This window comes from Eumetopias jubatus, unplaced genomic scaffold (assembly GCF_037043125.1).
Source record: "Eumetopias jubatus isolate StellerSeaLion01/CBP00866 unplaced genomic scaffold, mEumJub1_p1.0 scaffold_6, whole genome shotgun sequence".
NCBI classification, from domain to species: Eukaryota; Metazoa; Chordata; class Mammalia; order Carnivora; family Otariidae; genus Eumetopias; species Eumetopias jubatus.
The window spans coordinates 50272558-50292262 of record NW_028274812.1 but is presented as its reverse complement, the minus strand read 5'-3'; the positions used below and the strand labels follow the sequence as shown (position 1 = coordinate 50292262).

General features: G+C 35.4%; 1 protein-coding gene across 3 annotated transcripts in view; it reads right to left on the bottom strand.

The window, feature by feature from the left end:
• REV3L (REV3 like, DNA directed polymerase zeta catalytic subunit) overlaps window positions 1-19705 on the bottom strand; it is a 177263-nt gene that overhangs the window by 66332 nt on the left and 91226 nt on the right. For all 3 annotated transcript variants that reach the window (XM_028104163.2, XM_028104166.2, XM_088023889.1), the window contains exons 13-16: window positions 14248-18394; window positions 9710-10620; window positions 3950-4029; window positions 2504-2629 (exon numbers count right to left, since the gene is read on the bottom strand). In XM_028104163.2, the coding sequence (XP_027959964.2) occupies window positions 2504-2629; window positions 3950-4029; window positions 9710-10620; window positions 14248-18394 (5264 nt within the window). The remainder of the gene's footprint in view (window positions 1-2503; window positions 2630-3949; window positions 4030-9709; window positions 10621-14247; window positions 18395-19705) is intronic.

Here is a 19705-nt window from a genome sequence, read left to right as displayed (position 1 = left end):
AAAACACAGGTTGGATTCATGCCTACCATATACATGTAATACTGCATGCATTCATTAGTATATTTGTAATTACTTTTTAAAATGTAAAGAACATTAATTGTACATATATAAAGCATAATAAAACAAATATCCACAAATCTACCACTTTCCTTGAATATATACTGTTTCTAAATATTAAAAACATCAAAGTAAGTAAAATGGGGAGCTAAGGGAAAGAATTTCTACTTTTAAATGTATGCTCTTCAATTTTTTTTTAACAATAATCACATATTAATTTGGTAAATTAAAAAATGTAAACTGGAAAACCTCTCCCTAAACTCAAACAAAACCAAACCAAAAAACAGGTTAGAAAAGGATGAACAAGTGGACAGACTATAAAGAAGACTGAAGACAATTTCAGGTCAAAAGATTTGTGGAGGTTGATTTATTTATTTAGTAGGCCAAACTGCACATTCAAATTTTGCCTTTCTATTCCTTGATATAAAATGCACTATGATCTTAGGGGCATTTTTTTAAGCAAGCATGAAATGAAGAGATGGGGGAGAGATTTACTGAGTGTGACTAAGAAAGAGGTGGGTGACAAAGGGGGTTGAGGATTATAATCCTTCTCTTCTGCATTGAGTATTTATATGCCAAAGAAAGAGAAATTAGCGCAGCATGGGACAGAGAGGAAAAAATGCTATGGACACAATTCCCCAGAAAAAGGAACAGCATACATAGTGCAGATTTTTTTTGGCTCATTCCCAATATGACCACCAGGTGGCAGTTTGGAGTATATGTTGAGATGAACGCCTGCAGAGGGAAGAAGCTGTGAGCAACCTACCAGACCTTCCAAGTGATTTTAAGTTCAAGAGGGTGCATGATTCTGCAATGGGGTTACGTAGAAATAAAATAAGAGCATAAGAGAATAATCCTTCAAATAATAAAGATAATAAAATGTAACAAGTCTTTGCTAAGGTCTATCAAATTTGCTTTAATAATTTTATCACAGCATTTTTATTTTCTATTTTGGGTGTGTACTTCATAAGATATGTATTCCTGAGTTTATTACTTTATTTATCTAGGCTTCAGGGGATATAGTAGAGGGTCAAGTAGGTATGAAGAGGAACTAAATGCTGTTGAACGAAACAATGTTCAAATAATTGGGGAATTAGACTATGTTCCAATCTCTAAAAAAGCACATATCTTAGTTTAAATTTAGGTAAAAATGAGGACAATATTTGAATTTTTCTTAGTCTATGCTCATCCGTCCTTAGAACAGTTTAAGACAGAACTGACTTGAAAACAAAAATACAAAAAATCAAATTTTGTGCTCTAAGGGCAAAGACATAAAAACAACTGTTCAATAGAAATACCATGAAAGTCACATGTAATTTTAAATTTTCTAGTAGTTACATTAAAAAAAGTAAAAATAGGCTAATTTAAAAATATTTTCATTTACTACATCTAAAATATCACCCTTTCAACATGTAATCAATATAAAAAATTACTAATGGGATATTTTACATTCTTTGTTCCTATTAAGTCTTCAAAATCTGTGCATTTTACATTTCACATTACAGCACATTTCAATGCTGATGCTTAAACTTTTATACGGAAATACTTGGTCTGTATTATTGTAAAATTTACAATTGAAAAAGTAGTTTTAAATACCTAAGTTCCAAACATACTTAAAAATTTTCTAAAAAAGGAGTCAAGTATCCATTTTTAAATCTAAATTATGTAAAATTAAATAAAATTTAGAATTCACTTCCTAGATGGATAAAGCAAATTTTAAATTCTCAATAGCCACACTGCTAGTGGTGGCCAGGACAGGTATAAACAATGAACATACTGATAGCACAGATATAAACAGTGAAAATATACTCTAACTTCCGCTTTTACTGCCTGTCAGATATATGCTCTGAGTTGTGTTTTCTTTAATACAGATAAATTTTCAGTGACCCATTCGTACATATTCTTTAGTCCATCCTGTGATGGATGTACATTTTTATAAGATGGCTTCCTACTCTTTGGCATATGTTCTGTGCTGTGAAGGCAACTGGGTTATAGAGATTATGTGAACAACAGAATCGTAGCAAATGAATTAGCAAGCACTGATCCACTGAACCAACCAAACAGAAAACATAGTATCTCATTTACGATATAACATCTTAATAACAATCCCAGAATAACATACAGAATAGTTATAAAAGCTTTTCTAATTTTAGCCTCTATAAACCAAATTTCAGCTATAAGATTTGTGAAAATTGTGAAACCAAAAAGCAGTCTCAGTGACTGATGGCTACTTTAAGTTTCTCAAAACAAAACAAAACAAAACCCACAAAAAAGCCCCCAAATAAAAGTTTCTCTATTTTATATAAATATATAAATAACAAAATGAAGATTAACAGGTACAGAATTCAATGTATTCCTGCCTCAGTAAGAAATGTCCATACTTGGCCACAGAATGAAACATGAGAGTTAAATAGTGTATGTATCCTTACTGTTGCAGTTTTATTACCTCATGTAAAGCTTTTGCCTCCTGTAAATTTTGTATGCTGACTTTGAAACCATAAGTATTGTTTAAAGATGGTCCATCAATCTGAGAAGTTTCTTTCTTTGGGGTATTTACTGCTGCAAATTGATTCTATTAAAAAAGAAACAAAAAACAACAACAACACATAGCCAGAAAAAGATAAATAAGCAATCATTTTCTTTCTTTTGATCACTTATTCCTACTTAGATAATCTGCTTTATGTGTTTAGTAATACATGATAAACTAGTACCATCTCTTCAGACCCAAGAAGAAACTAGTATTTTATTAACATTCTTTTCATGCTAATAATTCAAGATATCAGAACTGGGTATATGTAGAAACATCTGATATAATCTGTAAGCAAACCATAAGTTGATCTTTAGTTTACAAACCCCAAGTAATGAAAATAAGTCTTGTTGGAGAGTTGATATTTACACCACATGGACATTTATCTTGACCTTTCTTGGAAGTATGGCAAACAAGCAGGCAATGTATTTGCAACTAGTTTGGCTAAAGTTTATAAAAGATTTGAAATTGTGGGTCTGTATTTTACCCTAGCACAACATGTATCTGAAAGATGAATGAAAATATAGATCATCTTGAAGGGTTTAGAAAAAACAGAACCTATTTTTTTTAAATCTTTTTTCTGATTTCCAGATCCATTAACCATTTCCCCCAAAGTATTGATTTATGTTCACAACACACTTGTACTTATTTTTTAATATAAATAACTTGTAATTCAACAATACTGATTTAAAAATGTAAGTTTTTAAAAAGTATTTAGTTTTAAAATAGAAATGCTAAAACATATTTATGTGGTTAATATTAATGAAATGTAGCCAATATGGAAGTGATTTGTCACCTATTTCTAAGGATACATGTTTAATGTAAACCCTTTTTAACATAATCATATATTTCTAAGTATTACCATATTTTTAGTATATGAATAAAGATATTTATAATTTTTTAGTTTCAGTAGTAAATAATGTTGCTTTCCTTTGCTACTTAGTAAAATGAACTGAAAAAAATCAATGTTATATTTGATGAAAAAGTAATAAACCAAGAAAAAGGATATATTTTTGGTGGGATCAAAAATCACTTACTTGAGCTTTGCTGTCATTGGATTGTTCTGATTTTGCCAGTAATCAGTTAATGTATTTGTATCCTCATAATCCACATTTTGGCTATCATATTCACTTTCTCTGTAATATTTGTATTTACATATAAGAATCTTTTAGATCCCAACAACAACAAAAAAAACTAAAAAAAATTAGGCAATTTCTTGTTGTCTCAAAGATATGTAAATAAAATGATGCAAAAATATATAATAAAATTAAAAAAAATTGAGACACAAAGTTATCAATTATCTAACTGAAATCTAAGGTAAGAATGGATCTTCCACTGAACATTAAGTATGTTTAGCATAGTTACCTTTGCTTGTGTTAAGAGTACTCTTCTAAGAGTGTCAGTAGTACTTCCTTTCTTATGACTCAATTTCTGGGTTTTTGGTTCTGTAGAAAGAAATGTCATATTTAACATGTACATCAAAATTGCCTGCTTTTTTTTTTTAATTTTTATTATTCCAAACTCCTGAGTACTATTCGTGAGTATTGTCCTATTGTTCTATTAATTCCCCCCAAAGACTTCATAATTTGAAAATAAAACTAATTCAAACCTCTGATCCCCATCAAAATAACTTTAAATTTTTGTATTTTTAAATAAAAACATTTCTGTTTTAATTATTGAGTTTTATACCTCAGTCATATCCTAGGCAATCATTTAATTCATTTATTTACTTATTCATCAAGTATTTATGAGGAAAAAATAGTCTCTTCCCTCACAGGGTCTAGAGTTAGAATCAGATATTCATCAAATGCATATAGAAAAATAAAATTATAACTGGGGTAAGTATGATAAAGGGAATATAATTGGGAGTTTTTACTAGTCAGGGAGATCAGGAAGGCTTTTTTGTGCTAAAAATCAGAAGAAAGAGTAGGAATTAACTAGGAACAGAGTAAGGATTTTCCCTGATTACCAAGCAAAAGAAGTGGAAATTACTGTGGGTGGAAAGAAGGCTAGGATAGACGTCTAGGTGAGACGATGACAGCTTGGCCTAAGGTTGTGGTGGTAGAGGTAGAGAAAACAATGGAGAGATGTGGGTAATTTAGGAAACAAAAAAGTGACAGGACTTGGTTGGTAATGAACTGGGAACCAGAGGATGGGCAGTAAGGGAATCAGGTGGGTGTTACAAATAAATCCCATGTTTCTGACTTGTGTAACTCAGTGACAGAGAGATGGTGGTACTATTCACTGAAGTAAGGAAAACCAAAAGAGAACCACAGGGGCTTCTATGTGTGGGCGTGTATGTTTGTGTGTATGAGTACACTGGGTGACTGGTGGCAAATGTGTGCTGTGAGATCATGAATTGATTTTAAAAACATTGACCTTATGGGACGCCAGGCTGGTTCAGTCAGTTGAGTGTCTGACTTGATTTTGGCTCAGGTCGTGATCTCAGGGTTGTGAAATCAAGCCCCGGACTGGGCTCCGTGCTGGGCGTGGAGCCTGTTTGATTCTCTCTCCTCCTCTCCCCTCCCCCCACAAAGAAAAATATTGACCTTGTGGTGCTTTTGAGCATTCAAGTAGAAATGCCAAACAGACATCTAGATTGGAGGTTAAGAGAGTTCTGAACTGGAAATTTAAATTTGTTGGTTATCTGTAGTAATCCTATGGGCAGGAACTCATTCATTTAGAGAGAAAATACAGAGTAAAGCTTCAAAGGAAAGCAAGCAGGCAGAAACACAGGAGGAGGAGAAAAGCCAAGGGGACTGGAAGCTCCAAGAAGGAAGGAATGGTCGATAGAACAATGGCTGTTCAAAGAGGGTATGTGAAAGGAATACCAAAAAAACATACACTGGCTTTAGCTACATGAAACTTACTGAAAATCTTTACAAGAGCCGTAATAGTGGAATGATGGGGTCAGAATTGAATGCTGAGTGGGCTGAGAAATGAGTAGGAGGTAAAGAAATGGAGTTGTCAAATTATAGCAATCTTTTGGGGCACCTGGGTGGCTCAATCGTTAAGTGTCTGCCTTTAGCTCAGGTCATGATCCCAGGGTACTGGGATCGAGTCCCGCATTGGGCTCCCTGCTCGGCAGGAAGCCTGCTTCTCCCACTCCCACTGCTTGTGTTCCCTCTCTTGCTGTGTCTCTGTCAAATAAATAAATAAATAATCTTTAAAAAAAATTACAGCAATCTTTTAAGAAATCTGGCTTTGAAGAAGAGGAAAAAGAGTAGAAGCTGCAGATGTAAGCTCAAGGCAGGTTTTTGGTTTTCTTTGTATCTTAAAGGGTGGGAGAGACTTGGGTGTATGTTAAAACCAGTGGGAAAAATCAAGTTGTGAGAAAGGAAGTTTTCTGAGAGGGCTCCTATATTTCACCCAGAAGGCAAAAGAAGGTAAGATGGAAGCATATATAAGTAGATTTCACAGAAGATAAAAAAGTTTCCATGTGATAATTGATGACTTTACAAGACATGATAAAATAATAATAAATTCTCATTAGTGGAGTTAAAATTTCATTTACAGAGCTTTTCAGGTCTCAACTGGTACCAAAAGATTGGGATCATTCCCTGTATATATTTGGATTTTAATGCTTTGAAAGTTGAACTCAATCACAAGAAATTTGGAAAGAACTCAAATACATGGAGGTTAAAAAGAGCATCCTACTAAAGAATGAATCCGTCAACCAGGAAATTAAAGAATTTTTAAAAAATTCATGGAAACAAATAAAAATGAAAACACAACTGCTCAAAACCTTTGGGATGCAGCAAAGGTGGTCCTAAGAGGGAAGTATATAGCAATACAAGCCTTTCTCAAGAAACAAGAAAGGTAAATACACAATCTAACCTTACACCTAAAGGAGCTGGAGAAAGAACAGCAAATAAAGCCTAAATCCAGTGGGAGGAGAGAATTTATAAAGATTAGAGCAGAAATCAAAGAAATAGAAACCAAAAGAACAGAACAGATCAACAAAACTAGGAGCTGGTTCTTTGAAAGAATTAGTAAGAGCGATAAACACCTGGCCAGACTTACCAAAAAGAAAAAGGACCGAAATAAATAAAATCATGAATCAAAGAGGAGAGATCACAACCAACACCAAAGAAATACAATTATAAGAACATAATATGAGCAATGATATGCCAACAAATTAGGCAATCTGGAAGAAATGGATGCTTTCCTAGAGATGTATAAACTACCAAAACTGAAATAGGCAGAAACAGAAAACCTGAACAGACCCATTACCAGCAAGGAAATTGAAGCAGTAATCCAAAATCTTCCAGCAAACAAGAGTCCAGGGTTGGATGGCTTCCCAGGGGAATTCAACCAACCATTTAAACAAGAATTAATACCTATTCTTCTGAAGCTGGATGGCTTCCCAGGGGAATTCAACCAACCATTTAAAGAAGAATTAATACCTATTCTTCTGAAGCTGTTTCAAAAAATAGAAATGGAAGGAAAACTTCCAAACTCTTTCTATGAGGCCAGCATTACCTTGATCCCCAAACCAGTCAAAGACCCCACCAAAAAGAATTACAGACCAATATCCCTGATGAACATGGATGTAAAAATTCTCACCAAGATACTAGCCAATAGGATCCAACAGTACATTAAAAGGATTATTCACCATGACCAAGTGGGACCTATTCCTGGGCTGCAAGGAATCCATAAATCAATCCATAATCAATCAATGTAATACATCCGTAAATCAATCAATGTAATACACATTAATAAAAGGACAAGAACCATATGATCCTCTCAATAGATGCAGAAAAAGCATTTGACAAAGTATAGCATCCTTTATTAAAACTTTTCACTGTGTAGGGATAGAGGGAATACACCTCAATATCATAAAAGCCATATACAAAAAGTCAAGAGCAAATTATCATTCCCAATGGGGGAAAAACTGAGAGCTTCTCCCCTAAGGTCAAGAACATGACAGGATGTCCACTATCACCACTGTTGTTCAACACAGTACTAGAGTCCTAGCCTAAGCAATCAGACAACAAAAAGAAATAAAAGGCATCTGAATCTGCAAAGAAGAAATCAAAATCTCACTCTTTGCAGATGACATGATACTCTATGTGGAAAACCCAAAAGACTCCACCCCAAAATTGCTAGAATTCATACAGGAATTTAGCAAAGTGGGCAGGATATAAAATCAATGAACAGAAACCAGTTGCATTTCTATACACTAACAATGAGACAAAAGAAAGAGAAACTGAGGAGTTGATCCCATTTATAATTGAACCCAAAACCATAAGATACCTAGGAATAAACCTAACCACAGAGGCAAAGGATCTGTACTTAGAAAACTACAGAATACTCGTGAAAGAAATTGAGGAAGACACAAAGAAATGGAAAAACGTTCCATGCTCATGGACTGGAAGAAGAAATATTGTGAAAATGTCTATGCTACCTAGAGCAATCTATACATTCGATGCAACCCCTATCAAAATACCATCAACTTTTTTCACAGAGTTGGAACAAATAATCCGAAAATTTGTATGGAAACAGAAAAGACCCTGAATACCTAGAGGGATGTTGAAAAAGAAAACCAAAGCTGACCTCAAACTCTATTACAAAGCTGTAATCATCAAGACAGTATTGTACTGGCACAAAAATAGACTCAGATCAATGGAACAGAATAGAGAACCCAGAAATGGACCCTCAACTCTATGGTCAACTAATCTCTGACAAAGCAGGAAAGAATATCCAGTGGAAAAATGACAGTCTCTTCAACAAATGGTATTGGGAAAATTGGACAGCTACAAGCAGAAGAACGAAACTGGATCATTTCCTTACACCATACACAAAAACAGACTCAAAATGGATGAAAGACCTAAATGTGAGGTAGGAATCCATCAAAATCCTAGAGGAGAACACAGGCAGCAACCTCTGTGACCTTGGCCACAGCAACTTCTTGCTAGACAAGTCTCTAAAGGCAAGGAAAACAAAGGCAAAAATGAAGTATTAGGACTTCATCAAGATAAAAAGCTTTTGCACAGCAAAGGAAACAGTCGAAAAAACCAAAAGACAACTGACAGAATGGGAGAAGATATTTGCAAATGTCTTATCAGATAAAGGGCTAGTATCCAAAATCTAAAAAGAACTTATCAAACTCAACACCCAAAGAACAAATGATCCAATCAAGAAATGGGCAGAAGACACAGACATTGGCAAAGAAGATATACAAATGGTCAACAGACACATGAAAATGACCCTCAACATCACTTGGCATCAAGGGAATACAAATCAAAACCGCAATGAGATACCACCTCACACCAGTAACAAATCAGGAAACAACAGATGCTGGCAAGGATGCAGAGAAAGGGGAACCCTCTTACACTGTTGGTGGGAATGCAAGCTGGTGCAACCACTCTGGAAAACAGTATGGAGGTTCCTCAAAAAGTTGAAAATAGAACTACCCTATGACCTAGCAATTGCATTCTAGGGATTTACCCCAAAGATACAAATGTAGTGATCTGAAGGGGCACCTGCATCCCATGCCCACAACAGCCAAACTATGGAAAGAGCCCAGAGTCCACTGACAGATGAATGGATAGAGAAGTGGTGTGTGTGTGTGTGTATCCACACACACACAAATACAATACTACTCAGCCATCAAAAAAAAAAAAATGAAATCTTGTCATTTGCAACGACATGGATGGAACTAGAGGGTATTATGCTAAGCAAAATAAGTCAATCAGAAAAAGACAATTACCATATGATTTCACTCACATGTGGAATTTTAAGTAACAAAACAGAGGATCATAGGGGAAGGGAGGGAAAAATAAAACAAGATGAAATCAGAGAGGGATACAAACCATGAGACTCTTAGTCACAGGAAACAAACTGAAGATTCCTGGAGGGGAGAAGAGGGAGGGGATGGGGCAACTGAGTGATGGACATTAGGAGGGCACATGATAGAATGAGCACTGGGTATTTTATAAGACTGATGAATCACTGAACTCTACCTGAAACTAATAATACACTATGTTTTAACTGAATTCAAACTAAAATATATATTTAAAAAATCACATAAAAAAAGCTCTGAATTTCATTACACAGTCTAATGTTTTCATTTCTAATCTTTGAAAAAGAATTTTGAAGCCTTCCTGTTATTTGTAAACTCACCTGCTGATAAAGGGCTCAGGCACCTTGCTTCAGGAAGCCTTTCCAGAAGTTTTCTCTGTACAATTGGTGTACTATGAAGGCAGAGAGGGTCACATATTCCAGTTCTTGCCCTAACATTAATTGGAGATATCACTAGAGGCTCCAGAGGCTCACTGCAAGGGCTTTTCTGTATACCATCTTTTACTGGTTTTAAGAAGTTCTCAATATTCAGGGAATGTAGTTCCTCTACTGGTGATGTGGGTCTCTCGTTTCCATTTGATGTTTTGGCATCTGGGGATGTTGCTTGTTGCCAAGGTGGAATTACTGGAGAATCAGGGGAACTATAACTAATGTAATAGTCATCATCATCTTCACCTTTCTCATGATCATTTGTAGAAGCAACCGGTGGCAGTGGCTGGCTTTCACTTATAGTTCGACTACGTTCTGTGGTTGGTGCTCGTAAAGCAATCTGAGAGTTATCAACATCTTCCTTGGTATGTGCTGTAGTGGGGAGTATATGTGGAGCTGTACTCATTTTTGGAGGCACTACAGGTTTGTCATCTGGGTTAACTGAAGAGCTGAAGTTCTCAGCAGATTTTACAACTCCAGTTGGCTCAGTTTTAGACAGTTTCTTGGAACGTTCGTATTCTTCTTTGGCTTGAAGCCATGCTTGAACCAGTTGTCGACTTGGGGCACATTTGCAAGGCATAATCACAATTTTTTTATCCTCAACCATTTTATAGCTATTACTTGACCCTTTATTGACCACTGCCTGGCCACTGCGAAGTGGTGACCCTGGTCTTGGATTCTGAGTCATTGCTGAGAATGCTGTTTTCCACAGACGAAGTCCTTCCAAGGAAAAGTCTCCCTCAAACTCAGCCAGATCATTTGGAAGTCGAGTTTCTACCAGGAGACGCCGTCCACCAATCTCCCTATAAACAACATATTTTAGAACTGTTTTGTCTCAAAGAGCAATTACCAAAATATTTAGCTCCCTATCCTAGAGATTTTTTGAAGTCTCTTTTGGATTCTTAAAAATGCCCAATTCTTCCCTTTCTATGCCCTCTCCCTACATATTTTATGCAGGCACACTCTTTTTAGTCTTAATATATTTTTTTCACAGGTATATGCTACTAAATTAATTTCCTTTGGAAGGAATCATCAATACCAGGGAAAGAAGGTATTTTTTGTTTTAAGTGCCCCATGAAGTCTTCTTTTCTCCAAGGAGATGGAACAAACTGATCATATTCCTTTCCTCTACTCAAATAACTTTCCACTGTTACCGCATGTGAATAAAAACAATGGAATAATTTATCATTAGAGACTATATCCCTGGATTTTATCTATAGCCTCTCTAGATATTCTCTAGTAACTACAGTAGTTTAGCAAAACCAGTCAGTTCAAACATATCTTTGTACTCCCCCAAGTCCCTTCAAACAGTAAAAAAAATCACAACTGAAAAAAATTACCGTAATTCTTTCTCCCCTTTACGTGGCAAGGCTTAACATTAACATAAGAACTTTAAGTTGGCAGAGCCCACAGAATGTGTAGCATAAATGCTGATAATGTATGTGTATGTGGGGAATCACTATTAAAAGGTAGCCTGATTTAGTTTCCAACAGTTGGAAATACCAAGCTAAACCTCATTCTCTAACATATATCCACTGGTACTATCTCTGTCTGATGTAGCAAGAAAGTCTAGTTTTTCTTCCTTATGGTATCTCTTTTATGGACATGAAGGTAAGTTCTTAGTTTTTTCAATTACTTCTCCTAGGGCATGATTTCCCAAACATCCTGGTCATTCTCTACATAAAATTCAATGAACTGGATTCATGTTTTCTGATTTGGAGCTGAAGGGTTACCACAGTTCCTTTTCCCCTTTACATGGAAAGACTTTGGCCCTTAATAGTTAACTCCATAACCACCTCCCAGCTATATGAAAAATTAGAAGCAAGACTATTGCTACTGAAGAAAATGAGTACACATTTTATATGACATAGCCAACTCTAATAATGATACAGAGATCATAATGAAGTAAAAAATAACAAAAATTGGTGAGGTGTGGTAAATTCAGCTCTCTTGAAAATTGTCAGCAGCATGTAATTGCTATAATTCATGTCATAATATATATCAAAAGCCTTAAATTTTTTAGTAATCCTACTTCTAAGACTATATGGAAAAACCTCAAAATATAAGAAATGCTTCATGAAGAAAACAATAATCACATAATTATCTACAATGGCAGGACAGGGAACAAATTTTCTGTCCAATAAAATATACATGTGATTAAATTATGTAGTCATTAAAATGATATTCCAAGAAACTCATAATTTAGATAATGTTTATAATAGAATATTAGGTGAAAAAAATCTGTATACGATACTGTGACATAGTAAGATCACATTTCATAAAACAAAATAAAAACTATACATTAAAAAAACTGAAAAAAAACATTAAAATATTAAGAGTGGTTGTTGATAGGTAGAGAAATGGTGTGATATTTATTCTTTTATACCTCCTAAATTTACTATAGTGAATAGTTTTATATTAAAAATTGTTTTTAAACATAATAAATATGTTTAATAATAATAATGACTATCAACCTTTTATTTCAGCTGCAGGACAAGTCTCAAAGTTGGACAACAACTAACACCAACAGAGTTAATGACTAACACATGGTAAGTTAACTGAGAATTAAAAATTAGATATGTAAGGCTGAGGCAGAAAAAACAGTTCAATTAAAAAATACATCATAATCACTACTGACAGAGCCAAAGCCCCCCAAATAATGGAAACTAATGCCTAAGGAACAGATATTCATACATTCTGGCAGTGAAATAAAGAAAGAGTCCCATTTGTGTTAAAAGACCGCATAAAGGTACTAAGCAAAACAAAACTGTAAAACTGTAAAACTGTAAAACTGAGTATTACGAAGGGTGGGGAGGAAATTTTCTGTCTTCCACTTCAAGTCTTTAGAGGAGGGAACTTCAACCCTATATTTCTGATCATTTTTCTCAATCCCTTCTTAAATAGACTCATGCATTATTGCTGATCTGCTGGGTAAAATCCTGGTATTCACTGTGTCTTCTCAACTAGGATCAGGAACACGGTGCTGCTGAAGGTTCGTGTACAACATGGTGTGGCTTCTTGCCTTAGTTAACTCTTCATATCTCTTCTATCATTTAGACTAAGCTAAGTTGGCCACAGCAGTCCTAGCCACCCTCCTCTGCTTCTGACGGGATGGCTGAAATGAACTGCCTCTCCTTGCAACTGGTTGGTAAATGGGATCAAAGACACAGTGGGGGAGGAACAAAAATCATCACTTAAATGGCCTGGTTTAAGTCATGTTCCCCAACTTAGCTCCTATCAGTTATATTCTACCTTGGTGATGCAAGAGGTACAGAATACCTACTTAACTACTGGCTTATTATAAATAAACCAACCAATACTGATGCCTTCGCGTTTTGCTATTGGCTCTGTGCATGTGTGTGTAGTGTGTCTGTGCATCTGTCTACTGCCTCTCTGAGATTTTTTTTTTTTTATGTTACTGGGTTACATATTAACAGTGTTTTATTTTCAAATTATTCCTTATCATGGCACCAAATTTATCATATTGTAGGACTCATTTTGGCACAGCGTCTGGCTACAATATTTTATTTATTTTCTATGGATTTTAGTTTGGTTATTCTTATTTTGAGTGGAGCCTCCTACATGGATTCAAATTCTCTCCATTCACAAATCTTTGTACTAGTCTGACCCCACATTACCAATTCCTTTGCAACGATTGTATTTCCAATAGCCTGAAGAAATTCAAGTTCATTATTGAGGGAGAAATTTCAGAGAGCTAACTAACATTTTCTCTTATTTACCACATAGAACTATGGGATTACTTCCTTTTTAAGTAGTCTATTTGTATGGTTATTATTTTATTTTTAAATTTTTTATGTTCAATTAGCCTTCTTTAAAAAAAGGAGAGATAAAGGGAAGTGAAGTCCATCTTACATCCCTAATAACTGTACAAACTAACAGTAGTAACAGTATGATTGAAGATGTTAGCAACATGAAAAGAAAGGGATATATTATAATACAAACAACTTAAAATAATCTTCATTTAGAGATATATCATAAAAGTACTTAAAACATATGTATGCTCATGTTCAAACATGTTTAAAAAATAAAGTTCTTTAAAAATTGTAAAAAAGTTTACAATTTTAGAAATAAATACCATTTTTAAAATGATAAATGTACTTTTCAAGTATTATGACATCCTTCTTAATCTGGCATCATGTCATGGTGAGCCTCTGCATCTCTAATCCTTAATGCTGACACAGTGTTGACAGTGACATCTAAGACCAACACTTATCAACTTAAAGTTCTCAAGGTGCAATCATCCAGCTAGTTAGTGAATTTTCTCAAAAGTCCATAATTATGAACCACTTTTACAATGATTTACTTGTAAATACAGTATATTACAGCCAGAAAACTAGCAGTCATGTACTAATGTTACATTCATTATAATTATTCAGAGTGACTCAAGGGGAAAAAATAATTCTGATTACCTGGGCTTTTCCGGTACATCAGAAGGATTACTGCAAAATGGTTCCTGGTAAATAGTTTCTGAAAGGTCATGATCCAATAAAGTTGCCATAATTTCTTCTCTACTTGGTGGGGACATAAGTGGTTTCAGAATGTGAGCAGTTCGAGAGGTGAAACTGCCATTTTTAGATTGTGAGGGAGAGCTGGTAGACCTTGGTGAACTATCAGGAGTTGGTGTCAATATATCATTGTTTCTTGAAACATACAATTCTAAATCTTCAGAGGCTGCATCCAGAAGTTCACCATCAGGGGAGGATAGTATTGTAGTAAAAGAGGTATTGACTGAGTCAAGAGACTGTTGCATCTCTTTTCTGGTATGACCTTGAATCCAGTCTGAAGTGCCTGGCTGTGAGAGGCTAAGAAACACTTCTTTGCTTACTGAACTCCTATTCAATCTGGATTTTTCATTTAGACAGTCCTCTGGCTGCTGGACACAGAAAGAATCCATTATTGAATTGGAGCGAGTTGTTAGAGGATGAAAGCTACTTTTCCACTGGTTGTGGCGATGATTCTCATTGCTATCTATGGATGACTTCTCAAATAGTTCAGGACTTAGAGTTTTAGATCTAATCCACGAGGCTGAGTCTGAGGCATGATGTTTGTCTTCATCACACTTCTGGTTATCATGACTTAAAAACTCATTTTTTTCTATAGTTTGTCCCGGGAAAAGATCCTGAACTGCATCACTTAGGAATTTCTGAGGCAAATTCTGATCAGCTGGGACAAACTGACTTCCAGAATAAAAGCTACAAAATCCAGTTTGACCTATTGTATTAATATCAAAATTATAATTATGTTCAGGAGACAAGCTATCTTCAAGTGAATAACAACTCTCAAAACCTGGATCTGAAAAAAAGACGGGACTGTCATCTGATAGAGAGTTATCCAACTGACCAGAGTTTTGTAAATTTAGAGAGTCTACTTTAAGAAGTTTGGGAATTTTTTCTTTAGGTTTTGTACTTCTGGGAGTTCGAGGTTTTCTTGTTACCGATCGTGTTCGCTTAATTGTTTTTTGTTCAAGGGAACCAGAAATACTTTTGTTTGGTTGATGTTTATTAGATAATGGGTCTTGCATAATACTTGCATTTTGTGCTTTCTGCTGTCTTTTCTGTAACAATTCTTTTAGAACTGCCAGTCCAGACTGGCCTTCACCAAATGTTGAAGGTGTTGACACATTTCGACTTTTACACTGAGAAAGTGCTTTGGTTTGTGAAATTGCTTCTGACAACGACCTCTGTTTTACCCTTTCAGGTTTAAAATTTGACATATCTAAAATAAAGCCCCTTTGTTTTTGCTCCCATGCTATTTGTTTGATTGGACTTCTCAAGGAAGTTACAAAGCAATTATTAGGCATTTGGCTTTCCTCTGAAGCTGCATTTCCTGGAGAACAAATTTCGCTGTGCTTTGACTGTTCTGCCATGCACACAATCTGCTGCTGACTGTCTTTGCAATGCAAAAAATTAGAGGCATACGCCTGGTCTGGCTTTGATTCTAAGGAATTACGATATTCATTTAACTTTCCGATAGATGACAAATAGTTTTTTTGTGTATTTGCATTCTCTTCTGTCTTTGGAGACATTATACCCGAAGATATCTGTGTATTCTGTGCTACTTGAGACAAATGGTTGGAAAGATCAAATATATTTTTTTGAATCAAGGTTGATTCCTTTAGAGTAAACATAGCATTTTGGTTATGAGACTTCTGAACATTAATTTTTGAGATTCCAGGTCCCAAAGAACTACAGACAACTGATGAATGCAAATCATCTCGTGAGCTGGGTAATGTTTGCAAATCTACAGGCTTCTTGCTTTCTAAAAAAGAAGGAAAGCAACCAGATAAATTCTGTTGTGCATGAATTCCGGTGGGCAAGGGAACAGAAAGGGGATGATCTATAGCAGAGCCCATTAGTGACACATCTTTCTGTTTAAAAAGTAATTGAGAGCCTCCAGAATTATTTGAGGTCTCAGACACATTCTGATGTTTCAGCACAAACTTAACTTCAGTACCAGACTGAGATTTTATTTTTTCATCTTTAACTGTTATATGCTTTCTTGGCACAACTTTCTCATTTGTTTTTTGTTTCTGTTTTGCTCTCTGTTTCTTTTTTCCATCATCTACTTTATTTGTCTGATTTCGTTTGTTCCTTTTCTTAGTAACTACAGAGGGATTAACAAGCTTAGTTTTTGATTTCTTAACCTGAGCTCTTGCTCGACTATTTTTTTCCATACGGGAATTAACAGTCTTGTTATTACATGCATTAGGACCCTTAAAAAGCATTGCTTCTTTATCTGCAGCAGCCATCATTTCTTCAGCTCTTGGATCTGTGGGAGACCAGCAGCGAGGGGGAGAAGAATTTATGGGACTTGTGCTTCTCTCAGAAAGAAAACCTAGTTTAGACATAACATCACTATAATTCAAGTCACAGTCTTCGGTTTCAGCATTGTAAGATGGCGAGGGAGGAGACAGGATAGCATGTGACCGTTTTCGCCTGAAAGACAGAGTTCTTTTAATATTTTCACTATTTGTCCTTTGTTGCTTACCAGTTTTTTTCTTAGCAGACTTATGTTTTGATTTTCTTCTGTGACTTTTCTTTGGTGTTAGTGGATAAATGGGATATTTGGTTGCAGGGGAGTCAGGTACTTTTGGCCAAAAATCCTTCAAAGGTGCAAGCTTTTTATATAGTTCCATTTTTTCCTCTGTCAATATAACTTGTTTTTCCTTAGAGTCTATTTTTCCTAGCTTCACAAGCATATTTTTTCTCCCTCTAAATCTATTAATAATAATATACTTTATGATGACAGGGGGTAGCTTTTTAGACATTTTTCTTCGTTTTCGAGATTTGAGAGTTCCATCTAAACTTTCACCAATTTCCATGGGATGAGGTAGGCTAATTTTTGAGTTATGTGTTACAAAACTTGACTCACTATCTTCAGTCTCATAATTTACCTTGCGTTTGGCTCTAAGTGTATATTTATTTCCAAACAATCCAAAGGACTGCTCAGTTTCTAAGGTTCCATCTCCAAAGTGACAGTCTATGAAACTGTCTGCGGGTGTTTTATTTTCAAAAGCTCCGCGGGTGACTTTAATTAAATCACTGGCCAACACGTTATCCTTCTCAGGATTACTATTACAAGGATTATTTTGTATACAGTTATCTTTTGTGGATACAGTCTCACTAGTTTTGGTAGAAGTCTCTTGATGACCTATAAGCTTCTTTTTATTCATTTTTAACCGGGACTGTTTACTGCTAGGTTGTAGTTTGTATGTGACAGGAGAGAGTTTCTGTGGTCTACTGAGACAGTTGGAAAGAACAACACTGGGAAAAAACATATAATGTGCTGCTTGCTGGCTGAGGCTTGGCTTTTCTGTTTTATGTTCTTGAAACTCTTCATATCTAATTTTAAGTTTATTTAGCCCACTTTCATCAGCAATGCTATCAAGAGAATGTACCATAGTTCTATTCTCTCCTGTGCATGAGAGCAATTCACAATTTTCAGTTAAGGATGAAGGGAATAAACTATTTAGAGCTGTGCTGTTTCCTTTTTCATTTCCTTCAGAGGATAATTTGTTTTTTGAATGACTTAGGTCAGAAAAGTTGAAAGAATTTTTGCCCAATGTATTTTCACTACTATGACGGTTCATATGTATAAAAGGGGCATCCTTATCAATTTTTCTAATATTTGTATACTTTCTACTTGGTACTTGTCTTGTAACAGATGGAATATCTTCTTCATAATCAAAAATACTACTTTCACAGGAAGATACTGGGAGGATATCTTTCTTACTTTCTTTATGAGAGTTTTCTGAATGGACAGAATTGTTCAAAGATCCAGGGTATTTCATAGAGTAAGTGCTTTCATTTGTAAAAGAAGAATGATCCAGACATTTTTCTATGTTGTTTGGCTGTGGAAGTTCCTCAATTAAATCTTCCTTCTTCAAAACATGGGAAGAAAGGGCACTTGTGTGTTTACACTGAAAGGTAATCTTAGCAGAAGATGGGGGTTCTAATGTAGCAGCATCTTTGTGAAAGATGGAAGGTTTTACTGATAACTTGCTTGTTGCAATCACAGAAGAGTGGGTCCTAGAATTTTCGTTGTTCAATGGATTGTCTGAAATCAGGAAAAAAAGAATTTATTTCACTTCCATGCTTTTAATTTTTAAAATATTTTTCCATACTAACACCATGAAAGAAACTATATGAAATTAAGTTTCTATGCTTAAAATGGTTATCTCAAAAGGTCATTCCTATTAAGATAATAACTCAATCTAAATAATCAAGAGTCAGTTATACTTGATTATTAGTCATTATTTTATTTTATTTTTATTTTTAAAGATTTTATTTATCCGACAGTGAGAGACACAGCGAGAGAGGGAACACAAGCAAGGGGAGTGGGAGGGGGAGAAGCAGGCTTCCCGCGGAGTGGGGAGCCCAACGTGGGGCTCAATCCCAGGACTCTGGGATCATGACCTGAGCTGAAGGCAGACGCCTAACGACTGAGCCACCCAGGCGCCCCTATTAGTCATTATTTTAAACACATTCCTTTGGTGAGAAATAAATTATATTAGGGGTGCCTGGGTGGCTCAGTTGGTTGAACATCTAACTCTCGATTTTAGTTCAGGTTATGATCTAAGGGTCCTGGGATCGAGCTCTGCATTGGACTCTGCACAGAGCATGGAACCTGCTTGAGATTCTCTCCCTCTCCCTCTTGCCCTCCCCCGGCTCATGTTCTCGCTCTCTCTCAAAAAAAATTAAAAATAAAAATTTAAAAAAATAGATTAATATTCAGTGCCTTTGTGGTGAACAGGGAAAAACCTGTCACCTTGAAAATTTTTCATAAAACAATATGCTTCTTTGTATTATCACTTCAAATAAGCTGAGCATATTTTTTCTCAAGTGTTTTTGGTTTTTAAAATTTTTTTAAATTTTATTTATTTATTTATTTGACTGAGAGACGCAGTGAGAGAGGGAACACAAGCAGGGGGAGTAGGAGAGGGAGAAACAGGCTACCTGCGGAGCAGGGAGCCCGATGCAGGGCTCGATCCCAGGTCCCTGGGATCATGACCTGAGCCGAAGGCAGATGCCTAACGACTGAGCCACCCAGGCGCCCCTTTTCTCAAGTTTTTATTTAAATTCCAGTTAACATCTGAACATATTTCTTACAGTTTCTTATGCTACTTAAATGTTAACATGATTAAAGTTTATGAAGTTTTAAATCAGTGATTTACAAATGTCATCCTCTTAGAAATGAGAAATAAGCATATATCCACATTCTTTCAAAAGAAAAAAATCTTAGAGAAGGATGAAACATAACAGATAGTGTTGTCAAAGCCTCACACTCAACCAATTTTATATGTGTGATTACAGTTTTAAAATCAAATACATCTTTAGCTGCTAAATCATGAAGTGCTCTCAGTATTAG